Source organism: Semicossyphus pulcher, unplaced genomic scaffold (genome assembly GCF_022749685.1).
Source record: "Semicossyphus pulcher isolate SPU_LCO1_2020_fin unplaced genomic scaffold, fSemPul1.0.p SCAF_15, whole genome shotgun sequence".
NCBI classification, from domain to species: domain Eukaryota; kingdom Metazoa; phylum Chordata; class Actinopteri; order Labriformes; family Labridae; genus Semicossyphus; species Semicossyphus pulcher.
Genome location: NW_027211659.1, coordinates 770,460 through 782,466, shown reverse-complemented (window position 1 = coordinate 782,466; position 12,007 = coordinate 770,460). Strand labels below are relative to the sequence as shown.

The 12,007-nt window shown below is 44.4% G+C and overlaps 2 protein-coding genes across 3 annotated transcripts; both read left to right on the top strand.

The window, feature by feature from the left end:
* The first annotated feature begins 143 nt into the window (after positions 1-143).
* Positions 144-6,236, top strand: tbccd1 (TBCC domain containing 1). The gene is made up of 9 exons (XM_069663184.1): positions 144-281; positions 915-979; positions 1,063-1,329; positions 1,497-1,655; positions 1,800-1,916; positions 2,389-2,638; positions 2,730-2,916; positions 3,423-3,950; positions 4,062-6,236. The coding sequence occupies exons 1-9, from the start codon at positions 221-223 to the stop codon at positions 4,273-4,275; spliced, it is 1,848 nt and encodes a 615-aa protein (XP_069519285.1). The 5' UTR covers positions 144-220; the 3' UTR covers positions 4,276-6,236.
* A 23-nt stretch (positions 6,237-6,259) lies between these two features.
* On the top strand, positions 6,260-11,931 carry crygs2 (crystallin, gamma S2). Of its 2 annotated transcripts, none has more exons than XM_069663191.1 (3): positions 6,260-6,268; positions 8,940-9,182; positions 11,659-11,931. In XM_069663191.1, the coding sequence occupies exons 1-3, from the start codon at positions 6,260-6,262 to the stop codon at positions 11,929-11,931; spliced, it is 525 nt and encodes a 174-aa protein (XP_069519292.1). The 2 variants fall into 2 exon arrangements, with proteins under 2 accessions (XP_069519292.1, XP_069519291.1); XM_069663190.1 differs by lacking the exon at positions 6,260-6,268 and adding an exon at positions 8,467-8,475.
* The last annotated feature ends 76 nt before the right edge of the window (positions 11,932-12,007 follow it).

Here is a 12,007-nt window from a genome sequence, read left to right as displayed (position 1 = left end):
ATTAGAATTCAACTTAAGCAATAATAGCATGTCTTTTTTAACTGAATGAAAACAGCCCCCAGTGCCGGCAGAAGCGCGCCCCCGCGAGCTGCGCGCAACAGATGTCTCGGTGGAGAGGAGGGCGCCAAATAGGAAGAACGGCAGATGTGTGTGTGTGTGGGTCTGCCTCTAATCACAACAACCAGCATCAACGACATGACTCTCATCTTTACTGTCACTTATGAGTGATCTAACTCGGCGAGACGGGGCAGATCGTTTCCTGAAGAAGAAGAAGGCTGAAAGTAAGCGCAAACACTGTTAGCTTTCTCCCACTCTCCTTTGCTTTGCTAGCCCTTTAGCTAACGGTAGCTAAGTTAGCTGGCCAGCTTAAACTAGTTTGGTGAAGTTAGCTTTGAAGGAAAAAACAGCATTTCACTGGTTCCTACAGCTACAGAGATGCGTTTCACATTCAGTAAAATAGGAAGTGAGTGTTGTGCATATTTATTGACTGTCTGAGTGGATTAGTTTTAGCTTACAGTCAGCTTTGTTAGCGTGCCAAACTTGATATCATGATGCCAAGTCTGGTGTTGATGACATGAGCAGTCTGGCTGCCTGTTGTCATGGGAGCTATATGAGGGTACTACAGGAGATAATATTCCACCATCTTAAATCAGCGACATACAAACACATTTTCGAGTCTGTTTGTTGTTTACATGATTGTACACTTGTATGGTCAACTTTAAAACAGCAAAAATAATATCATGGGAATTTCAAAATAAAGGTTTTTCATAAAGTAGATGATATAGATCGATGTATTCACTTTGCATCTATGATATTGTCATATATTGATCAATATATTGATTCAGATTCATCGAATGTTACAGCCATTAATATCTCAGACTGTCATATCTTTTTTTTGTCTTCTTTCTCTTCAGACATGGAGGCAGACAGTGTGAGCATATGGCCACGCATGGAACCCTTCTTACTGGGTGCCCTGCAGGTGAAAATACCCTTCCCACCTTTAAATTTTATATGATTTACCAGCAGATCAATTGTTTTAAAAAAGTTTTAATGCTATTGTAGGTGGCTCCCCCATCCAAGCTCAGCCTGCACTACCTTCGCAAGATGGCGACGTATGTGCGAACACGGGAGGGCTGCTTCCCTGTTTTGGGGTGGTCCATGTGGAGGCATATTGCCTGTGGAAAGCTCCAGCTCCCAGAAGACCTTGCATGGCTCTACTTTGAGACCTTTGACCTTCTTATAGGCCACACACCAGAGGAGAGGCTGGAGTTGGCAGAGTGTCTCTCCCAGTGCTCGTCCAAAAGTGAGCTGGACCAACAAAGGACCAAGGTATCAAAATGACTCCAATTACCACCGAATGTAACACTATCTGTAGACTCTTTTGTACATTTGTGTTGGTCATTGTGTTGTTTTCTTTTGCCTGAGGCAGTAACTCTACTCTGACTTTTAAGCAGTAGCTACACATTGATAAGCACCCCTTGTTTCTTTCTCTGTAGCTGTCTGTGGACACCCTGCAGTTCCTCCTCTTCCTCTACATCCAGCAGCTGAATCGTGTGTCTCTACGAACCTCTCTAATCGGTGAAGAGTGGCCGAGTCATCGCACTCGCTCCCCGTCTCCATCAGACCGAGAGGCCAAGACCAGCTCTCAGAACAAGGTCCCTGCTCCTGTGAAGGACAAAAGACAGATTGATAGCTGATACTGCAAAACTCTGTTGTTCTGGAGTATCAAGTTTTAGTTGTCATTTCTAATTTCTTTGTGTTGTCCTTCTCATTGTCCTGTTGTTTGTTTGGGTCAGCAGAACTGGGACGATCAGGCCCACCTGTCATTTGTCCAAAGCCACCTAGCTGAGATTTTGGAGCTGCTGGTGGAGCCGGGACAGCTGTCCCAGTCTGGACAGGCCCTCCGAGACTGCCAGGTCTGTGGACAGACGGCACATATCACACGTTACTTTAAAGCAACAACATTTTTATTACTAACTAAAATAAATTTTTTAATAATACAAAATAGTCCAAATGACAGTTGGAAAGGGGTAGTGATGGACCTACAGAATATCATTGTGTGTATCTTCGAATGCTTTACAGAGTGTCAGCTCATTGTTTACCTGTCCAGGCCACAGCGTGGTTTGGCTCACTCTTATTGCTCTTATTGGGCTGCAGCAGGCAGCTACTTTCTGAGAACAGGCGCTTAAAAATCTTGTGTACACTTCCTGCTCAGCAGCAGACGGACACAGCTAGAGACAACCTGAGCATACCCCCATAAGGTGTAAGATTTAAGTTATTTATCACAACTGAGAGCTTGATGACAGTAAACAAATCTGACCTTTAATTTCCATATCTGCAACAGTGAAGCATGCAGCTGTAGCTGATTTTAACATTGTGTTTTACCAGATACCCCTGGAGGCTGTGCGGAGCTTGGGCCTGCTCCTAGAGGGCTCAGTTAGCCAGGGCAGAGCTGTTCAGCCCGTCCACAGGCTGCTGACCAAAGGCCCGCTGCAGACACAAGCTGGCTACTCCTCTCTCAGCCGCTCCTTCCCACTGCACAAGCTCCTCTCCTGTCTCCAGCAGAGCCTCACACTCAACCCGTTTGGGATGACCGCCTGCCTGCGCTCGGGCAAGAAACTGGCCTGGGCTCAACAAGGTATCCTGAAATCTGCTGCTAACAATAATCTATTGACATTTCTGTTTACATTTCTTTGACTGTTTCTTTGCTCTCTGTTTCTTCATCATAGTGGAGGGGGCCATGAAGAGAGCCAAAATAGCCCGAAACACCCACATGGCTCCACCCGGCAGTAAGATGGTGCTGATGTCACAGGTCTTCAAACAGACTCTGGCTAAAACCTCAGACAAGCTGACCGGTGCTAACATCAAAATCCACAGATGTTCAGATGCCTTCATATACCTGCTCTCACCTCTCAGGTAACGCTCGCGTCCATTAAAGGGAAATTACGATATTTTATACCTGGGCTCTATTTGAACAAACTTTGTGGTCTAAATAAATAACAGGAACAAAAGGTTGGACATCAGCTGTAGCCACACTCTCATCACGCTCTCCAAAGCCACCAGACTCCATTCACAAAATCATTAATTTTCCCTTGTGGAACTGAGTTGCTTTTCCGCTGCCTTGGTAGGTGAGTAATGTGTGTTATACAAATATAGTGTTAGATCTACCATTTAAAACACTGAAGTGACGCACTAACACAAAATAACCAACCAATTGATGAGGATCATAGATCAGAAAGTCCTGCAGTCTGCAGGTAAAATAACGGTTTTTGTCAATGGGGTTTGGTGGCTTTGAAGGGAGTGATGTAACAGCTGTCTTTGGTTAAAACAAAGCCGATGTAAAGACTCAGTCAATGTAAGTTTGACGGTTTTCATGGAAAACAGTTCACCTGTAATTGTTTTTGTTCCGTGTCCTGTTTCAGATCAGTCAGTGTGGACAAATGTCGCGACACCACAGTGGTTCTGGGTCCCGTTGAGACCAGCGTCCACATCCACAGCTGCCAGAACGTGCGGGTTGTGTGTGTCGCCGGCAGGATCGTTATTGGAGCCTCCTCGTGTTGCACCATCCACGTCTTAACCCCCACCCGGCCTCTGCTCCTACCGGGAAACACAGACATTACACTGGGGCCTTTCCACACCTTCTACCCCTCCCTGGAGGATCACATGGCCAACGTGGGGCTGGCTGTCGTCCCCAACGCCTGGGACCGACCCTTACTTCTGGGGACTGAAGGCATTAACCCCTCACCGAACGCATCGTCCAACCCAGACCCTGCCTGCTATCGCCTGCTGCCCCCGGCTCAGTTCCACACTCTGGTTGTGCCTTTCAACATGGAGGGAGACACCTGTGAGGTGCCGGGGGGGTTACCTCCTCAGTATCAGACAGCAGTCGATGAAAAGCAGAAGAGGATACAGAACTGGCAGAAGACTGTGATGGAGGCTCGGCTGAACAAGTGAGTGGCCTGTAATCTCTGATCTACCAAAAAATAGAAATATGTAGAAATATTTGTAAATGGCCTTTTTTGTTGTCCTGTTGTAACTGGTTTATTATTCATGTTCTCCAGGGAGCAGAAGAAGAAGTTCCAGGAGTTGGTGGAGATCAAGTTCCACGAGTGGCTTCTTGAAACGGGGCACAGGCAGGAACTGGACAGCCTTATCCCACCAACGATATCCTCTTTGAACGACTCCAACAGCCCTGAAACGGACACGCCGCATGTTAATGACAGCAAACCTATAAGGAACGGCCGGCCGGGGGGACAGTCACCTATGGCCTGTTGAATTTTTTGGTTGGTCTAGTTTGGGTCTTAGAGAACACGGCTCCTAGAAGTATTATTGTACAGTATGTTTGTGGTTATGTATGTCACTGTGACGTGTCTGGAGCTGTCCAGCTTTTATAGCAACGATGAGCAACTCATTCTCGAGTGGAAGGGTGCTACAACACAAGAAAAGGCAGCTAAGTTTAACATGCCTAAGCCAAGCAGGGAGTGGATTGGCATGTTGTAAAACAACATTGCAGCACTGCTTTTAGGAGGGGAGCTGTTGACTCAAAAACAACAACACGGGTGCAGCGTCTGCGACGTCACCACGCGCTTTTAAAAGGACCTTCTGCTGAGGACGAACAAAGACAACACGGCACTGGCATGCAGACATGAGAAGTGTTCTCTTGAAGCATTAACGGGTCATTCTGGGTTGTTGTTTTTTTTTAACCCAGGGCCTATTCACCTGATAAGTGTCTGGCAACTTTGTGGAAATGAGTAAGAGGCCTTTTCTTAAACAGAAACAGCCGTTACAGTGCTCTCCTCAAAGCCACCAGACCCCACTGACAAAAACATGTCAAACATGCCCACTGTCATTTTACCTCACAGATACCTGGAGTTGATTATGTACCGCTGCTTCAATGGGTTTCTTATTTGTGTCATTGTGTGACTTTGTTAGCACCCAACACAATATTTCTGTAACAAAAAAACGTACTGAATTAGGCAACGGTCTGTGAGGTAACACTACTGTTTTTGTAAATGGAGTCTGGTGGCTTTGAAGAGAGCGACGTAAAGAAGTTATCTGGATTAAAAAAGCATCTTCGTCTGTAACATAAAGGTCACCCTCTGTGTGGATCCTTTCTGTGATGTTGTCAGCACTTTTTACTTTGGAAATATGATGAAAAATCAGGCTCGGGTTAAAAAATATCAGAATTCCAATTTAAGACTCAATTAAAGAAGTGAATCCACAAACAACGTGATGAAAAAGTAAAACATTTTTTTGTGTGATTTCAGTGCATTCAAATGTTTTAGAGTCTATTCAAATGACAGAATGCAAATAGGGGAAGCTGTTCCTCGAGCACGGTGACAGCTGTGAGCACTGCGGCTCTCTTCCATCAATCTAATGTGATTCTTAGCATCTCCTCCAAGTCTGTGCCCACGTGTGTGCTGTGCTGTTTCTGTGAGGACATTATTTTCAGTAAGGGAAGCTTAATAAATGCAGCACTTTGCGTATTTAGGACATGTTGTGCACTTAGCTAGCTAGCTCAGGTCGTTATTTTGTGTTAAATTATACCAGTCACACATTTTCCATTTTGAGGTCAAAAGGAAGGAATATTAACACTTACTGTAGGTACGTGATGCACTGTCCGAACATTGTCATATAAGTCAACAGTACTTGTCGCACTGCTCTCCATGAGCTCAACCTTTTAAGCATGTTGAACTTTTTGCCTCAGCCCAGTTATTGATCTCACAGCGGTGGTTTCAGCAGCTTAATGGAAATGTTTGCTCTGACATCAGTGAGTGCTGTCGGGCCACGCGAGGCGTCACTTTCCCTGCAGATTTATCCTTTTGTCTGTAGAAGTGCCAATTGAGGCAGAATTTCTGTCCTGATGTTGCCTGAATGAATGTTTATTTTTGTATGAATTCACCTGTATGAAAATGTTTATTTTAGCATCATAGTAAGATTATTTTCTTACATCTAACCTGCCCTCAGAACCATTTTTAGCATTAAAAGCCCCCCAAGTGTACTTCAGCCATTTAGCTTCCTGTTAGCATTCACCCGCTCATACAGCATGCTGCAGTTTGAGCTGTCACAGACTGTGGCATCAGCAGAACAGAAGTGTACAGGTAAAATGTCACACATGAGAGAATACTACTGCAAGTCTTTAAAATGCCGTCAGTAGGACGGTGATCACACTGCTGTTGATAACTTTGAAAACACAAGCACCTCTATGCAGCAGCTATATGAAGAGAAAATATAGATTTTGATTGTAAAAAATATAAACATGAATAAAGTTTTTGAATAAAACCTGCTTATTGTTTTGATTCTTCTCCTCTGCACACAGCAGTATGCTCCGTAGTTTGGTAAATAGGATGCACTCTTTGTTGTTTTCTCTGCACACATCGTCAGCGATCAATAAATGAATTGTTCTGAAACAAAGAGGCCGATAGTAAGTTTCAGATCATTAAACTCGGTCTGAATGAAGTGATGAGATGCTCACCTACTTTTCAGACTGCACAAATGCAGCCTGTGCACTCGTTGCACATAAGCAGTCTTTATACAAGCTAAAGCTAACGAGCTAGTTGCACGAGAAAGTTAGAAGAGCAGCACAGTGCATCGTTGTCAAAGTAAACCGTATCACACACGCCGAGCAGGTTCAGGTGTTTGGGGGAGTGGCCAGATCATTTCAAACTGTAACTTACTAATGGTTTTCTTTTAAGGTTTTCTACTCCAGCTTTGATGCAGTTCATCTGACTGATAAAGAAACAGACTGAAATGCATAAGGTCCAGTCACACTTACCAACAGAATGATTTGTTGGGATTTAATGTGACTGATACCAGACATGAGAATTCCTCTTACACACCATTTTACTTCCATAACACCAGTGGTTCCCAAACTGTGGAGCGTGTTCAATCCTAGTTTGCTGGAAGTAAAACATTTGTTGTTAATCATTTAAATGTGTCAGAATAAAATTTGCCCATCAACAAAGAGCTGACATGACTTCAAACACAGCATGAGCTAGTTATGTTAACGTTAGCTAAACACAGATGAATTCAGACTCTGCAGTAGTTGATGTGAGCAGAACGAGTCGAATAGAAACTAAAGACGTCCATAAAATAGAAGACGAGGCAAGTGACAATGCACTACACCCAAAAAGGGTTTATTCGGCCCAGAATGATGGTGTAATTTAGGAATGCACCGATGCATCAGCTGAACATCGGAATCGGCCGATGTCGGCCATGCTGACAGACATCGGCCCATCGGTAAATAAGGTGGCATGTGCCGATGTTTCTATTATTTAACTGCTTTAGTTGTGCAGTACATTTAAGTGTAACAAAAGTATTTCTGATTTCAGAAAGATTTTTTTCGGCTATGTGAGCACTGAAACATGTTTGTACTGTGAGCAGGGGATTTAAAAGAGACTAAAGAGGCTTTCGGGAAGGATTTTATAAGATGATTTTATGTGAAAGAAGTTTAAATGAAAAGATGAATTTTAAAGACTGAATTCATGCTTTCTCTCAGAGTGTGATGAAGGCCTGAATACATTTATTTCTGTATAATTAACGTTAATTTTGGCCCCTTACCCAGACAAGGGCTTTAATAATTACAAAAATTACAGTTATTGAAAAAAACATCGTCATCGGCCATCTGCAAAATCGGCCCTGATTTCCTCAGTCGATGCACCCCTAGTATAATTATCATGATCTAGGCTCTTTGACTGTTGGTGTCTGCAGTGGGAAGACTTATCAGCAGACTTAGTTTAGTACACCTCTGAAAAGACTGAAAACCTCTGCACAGAAGGAAATACAGCATCGTTACGTGCTTTACATGCAAACTTCATGGATCTGTAAGATACGATGCACAGTTATAAACAACAACAAACATGTCTACTACAGCAAAATTCTGCATGAAACTCCAACGTCAGTTATAATAAATCATAAATAATCTACATGTATGCAATGTGTACATTACATTATACACAGGGGCCTTTTCTCAGGGAGTACTTTGATGCTTCAGTATATTCTACTGAAGTGTCTGAACACTCCTTCACCGCTGCCCTCTGCTCTGTCTGGATTCATCCATAAGGCAGAAATAAGTCCTGAGTTGGCAGGTCCTCACCAGGTGGGGGCAAGCTGGTGGAGCTGGCATGTGTGACATGGTGCGAGAGCTGGAGCGGGGGGTGGGCACTGGACCCAGCCAGTACAGAAGTGGGGGTCAATGGACGCTAACCATGCCCGGCCTTTATGCCGTAATCCTTCCTCGCTTTTCTGGAAAAACTGAATAGCACTAGAATCACTGACTCAATTTTTGGATCTCATTTTCATGACAAAGCGATTGTTCCCCTTTTGCCTCCACTGTTGCTGTTTATAAACGTGGGAACGGCGGGGGTATAAAAGGGAGCGGTGAGGGGCCAGAGCAACATCGAGACCTCAGGGGGACAACAACCACCACCAGCATCTCCTTACATCACCAACAACATTAGATCCAAGATGGGCAGGGTGAGTCGGGACCTAATGGGACTGGCAGGGTCAGCTAACACTGTGAGGTGAAGGTGAAGTGTGCCCACCTGGTTGAGGCAGACGGCTGCTCACCATGAGTCTGGTTCTGCTCGAGGTTTCTGCCTGTGAGGGGAAGTTGTTGTTGGGTCTCTGTAAACAATGGAGCGTGTACAGTCTGGACCTGCTCTGTTTGTAGTGTCCTGAGATTGGTTGTGATTTGGCGCCATATTAATATAAATGGTTTGATTGAATGTGGGGGTTAGGACGTGGACCAGACTTTATTTGGGACCCTCTGTGCAGGGAGTACTGGGGGTTGACCTGGTTGCAGGTGTTGTTGCAGGTCAAAGCTGCATCTCTTGGAAAGCTAAAAAAGTAGATTGTTTACTCGAGCGCTCCAGAGTCAAGAAATGTTTGAAAGTGTTTGATGGGACAGTTAAACGTATAACTCGTGTTTCGTCCCGCAGATTGTCTTCTACGAGGACAAGAACTTCCAGGGCCGTCGCTATGAGTGCGACAGCGACTGCTCCGACTTCCACACCTACCTGAGCCGCTGCAACTCCATCCGTGTGGAGAGCGGGGCCTGGGTGGTGTACGAGAGGCCCAACTACATGGGCTACCAGTACGTCCTGACCAGGGGGGAGTACCCAGACTACCAGCGCTGGATGGGCCTCAACGACCGCCTCAGCTCCTGCAAGATGATCCACTTTGTAAGTCAGCCGTTAAATAACCTCTGACCTAGAAGGATCTCTGACTTTAGCTGTGGAGGGGAGGGGCCTGACTCTGTATGGAGCCATTTGAACTTCTCATCAGTCGCTGTGACAGCAGTTATAGACTTCTGCCTCACACGTGTCAAAATATGTATTTTTGATATTAACGATATCTGACTCGTAAAAAAGCCCTCTGCAGATAATTTATTACAACAAGTCAAATTTACCACTGACTTATTTTCCAGTCAACAACCTGTAGTGTAATTTGGACTATTAGCAATTGTCATTAAAGATTAATTTCTCACTAGTCAAAATGTTCATTCTTGATAGCAGCAAAGAAAAGTTAACCTGTAGGGCCTGTGTCCACATTTCAGAGCACTTTTCACGCGGACTTACTGTTGCTTACTAAAGTTGTCTGGCGGCACTTTGGCTTCCTGTTGTAGTAACCGTACACTTAATATTTGCTTTTATTCAAGAAAACAATGTAAAGGAATCGTGTCCCGGCGTTAGCAGCAGCTCTACACCTGGAAATTGTACCCTCGAAAAAACAAAAGGATTATCTTCTCCTCCTCCATTGTTGTTGACTAAGTTGATCTCAAAAGTCCCGCCCCTTCTTCATTTTGATTTGTCAGTGAGGGAGAAGTGACAGAGGCTGTGTTTGAAATGGCATACTACACTAGCAGTGCATACTGATTTGGCCAGTTTATAGAATATAGTCTGCCATTTCGAACACAGCCTTTGACGAGCGTGGCCGTGTTCCAGTTAGAGTCCTGTGAGCGCAGCGACGAAAGACAGCTGACAACCGAGGACGCTTAAAATGCTGAACCGTATTGGTTAGTATAGAAAATAGTTAGTGGACAGTTAGTGGACACAGGCCCTTACAAGTGACTTCTTTTCAAATCTTATGGTGATTAATGTCAGGGATGTCTGCAAAGACACTGTTAAAATAAAAAAGCACATTTCCACTTGTAACAATAATTTTTTAACGAGTTGAAAATCAGTTGTAGATTTCTGTAATCGTTATTCTTACTAGAGAAAAAGAACTGGCTAAAATCTAGAATGAGAGTCATCAGAACAGAACTCATCTAATCGTAATCTCCTCGTGTAAAAATAAATTTTTGACCTGTTAAAATAGTTTTGCAGATTCCTGAAGTTTCCACTTTAAGTCTTCATGAGACTTTGACACTTTAAAATGTCTTTTCCGCTGATGGAGACTGAACTGCTTCGACTCCACTGACTCAACATTTTGAGGGTTTTCTGAACACTTTGTGAACTTGGTGCCTCAGACAGTCGGACGTTGGCTGACCTGATGAAAGCCACAGAGAGTGCAGGCAGAGAGGCTGCTGATGCTGTGACCGCAGGGCTTTGTCGATGCAGACCAATATGTGGGTCAGTCTATTTGTATGATGGAGCTTCGGTCTAACAGACGGCCTGCAGGCAGAGTCAGAGCTTTCATACAAAAATCAAACTGCAGTTTTGTAGCATACAAACCGGCCAAAACCTACGAGTGAAGGAAAAGGAGCTCGTGATCTCACTGATGTTGGAGGTCATGATTCACTGAGTATACAATCTGTACCACGGCTAGTTCTCTGTGACGGCCATGTTTTTGTGAGAGACAGAGCTACAAACTAAACCCATAGAGGGGATATAATCGGTCGATACCGGCCCGTTCACCTCGATCTGTAGCAGCATATAGGTCTTCTGTTGATTTAAATGGTGTCATCACGTTGTTTGTGCAGTAAAGTGAGCTTTATGAGAGAGTTCACATCCCGCTCAGCTTGAGCTGCAACCATTCATAAATTAATACACTGAAATAAATGTTAGTATTTTGATAATTTTTAAATGTTTTGGTGATTTTTCAACATCTGCTGGTTCCAGTAACTGATTCCTTTTGACATTTTGTAAAGACATGTTTTGTTGTTGACCTGTTGCTTTGATGATGCAACATGAAGGAATTGATTTGGGCTCTGGGAAATTTAGATGAGCTCAGTCTTTTCACAGATTTCTGATATATTTAAGATGAAATGATTAATAGAAGCACGATTAGCAGATTAATAGATAACCAACAATAGTCATTAGTTAGAGCCCTACTCTAACAGTCTGCAGTGCTTGTAGCAGAGCATCAAAGGTGAGCAGACGGGCAGGTGACACAAGAATAGTTCTTTAATGCAGGTAGATATTTAAAAAGTAGCCTTCTCAGCACCTTTGCAGAATCAGTCTTCTCTACAGTCACCTCATCACAGAGTCCCACATCTGCCGGGCTCTGCTACAAACACATTTCCCTTTTGTAAGATGCAGATCTCTTCTCACTATATATCCCCCCCTTCCCCTTTTTTTCATCCCACATCACCTCCCCATTCTTACCCAACCCTCTGTACTAACCACCACCTTCAACTCTTCCTCCATCATACCCATCCCCATCTTTCTTCTACCTCTTTCTACCTCCCTGGCTTCCTCCTCTGTCTCCTCCCTCCAGACCAGCGGGACCATGTACAAGATGCAGCTGTATGAGAAGGCAGACTTCGGCGGTCAGGCCTACGAGACCTCAGAGGACTGCCCCTCCCTCCTGGACAAGTTCCGCTGGAGGGAAGTCTACTCCTGCAAGGTCTACGACGGCTGGTGGGTTTTCTATGAGCACCCCAACTACCGCGGACGCCAGTACTTCCTGGAGAAGGGAGAATACCGCAAGCCTGGCGACTGGGGCGCCGTCAGTCCCACCGTCCAGTCCTTCAGGCGCTTCACCGAGTGATTAAGCTCCATCCAAAATGTAAACAAAGACCTGCGAAGCTGAAATTTGCTGATTTTCATCGACTATTTTGTGATTT

What these genes read in the sequence shown, in the direction of transcription:
- tbccd1 (XM_069663184.1), top strand. Translation starts at nt 221, where the DNA reads ATGAGTGATCTAACTCGGCGAGACGGGGCAGATCGTTTCCTGAAGAAG. An exon ending in TGGACCAACAAAGGACCAAG is followed by an intron (nt 1,330 to 1,496) that starts GTATCAAAATGA and finishes CTTTCTCTGTAG; the next exon opens with CTGTCTGTGGACACCCTGCA. An exon ending in ATGGAGGCTCGGCTGAACAA is followed by an intron (nt 3,951 to 4,061) that starts GTGAGTGGCCTG and finishes CATGTTCTCCAG; the next exon opens with GGAGCAGAAGAAGAAGTTCC.
- crygs2 (XM_069663191.1), top strand. An exon ending in CCTGCAAGATGATCCACTTT is followed by an intron (nt 9,183 to 11,658) that starts GTAAGTCAGCCG and finishes TCCTCCCTCCAG; the next exon opens with ACCAGCGGGACCATGTACAA.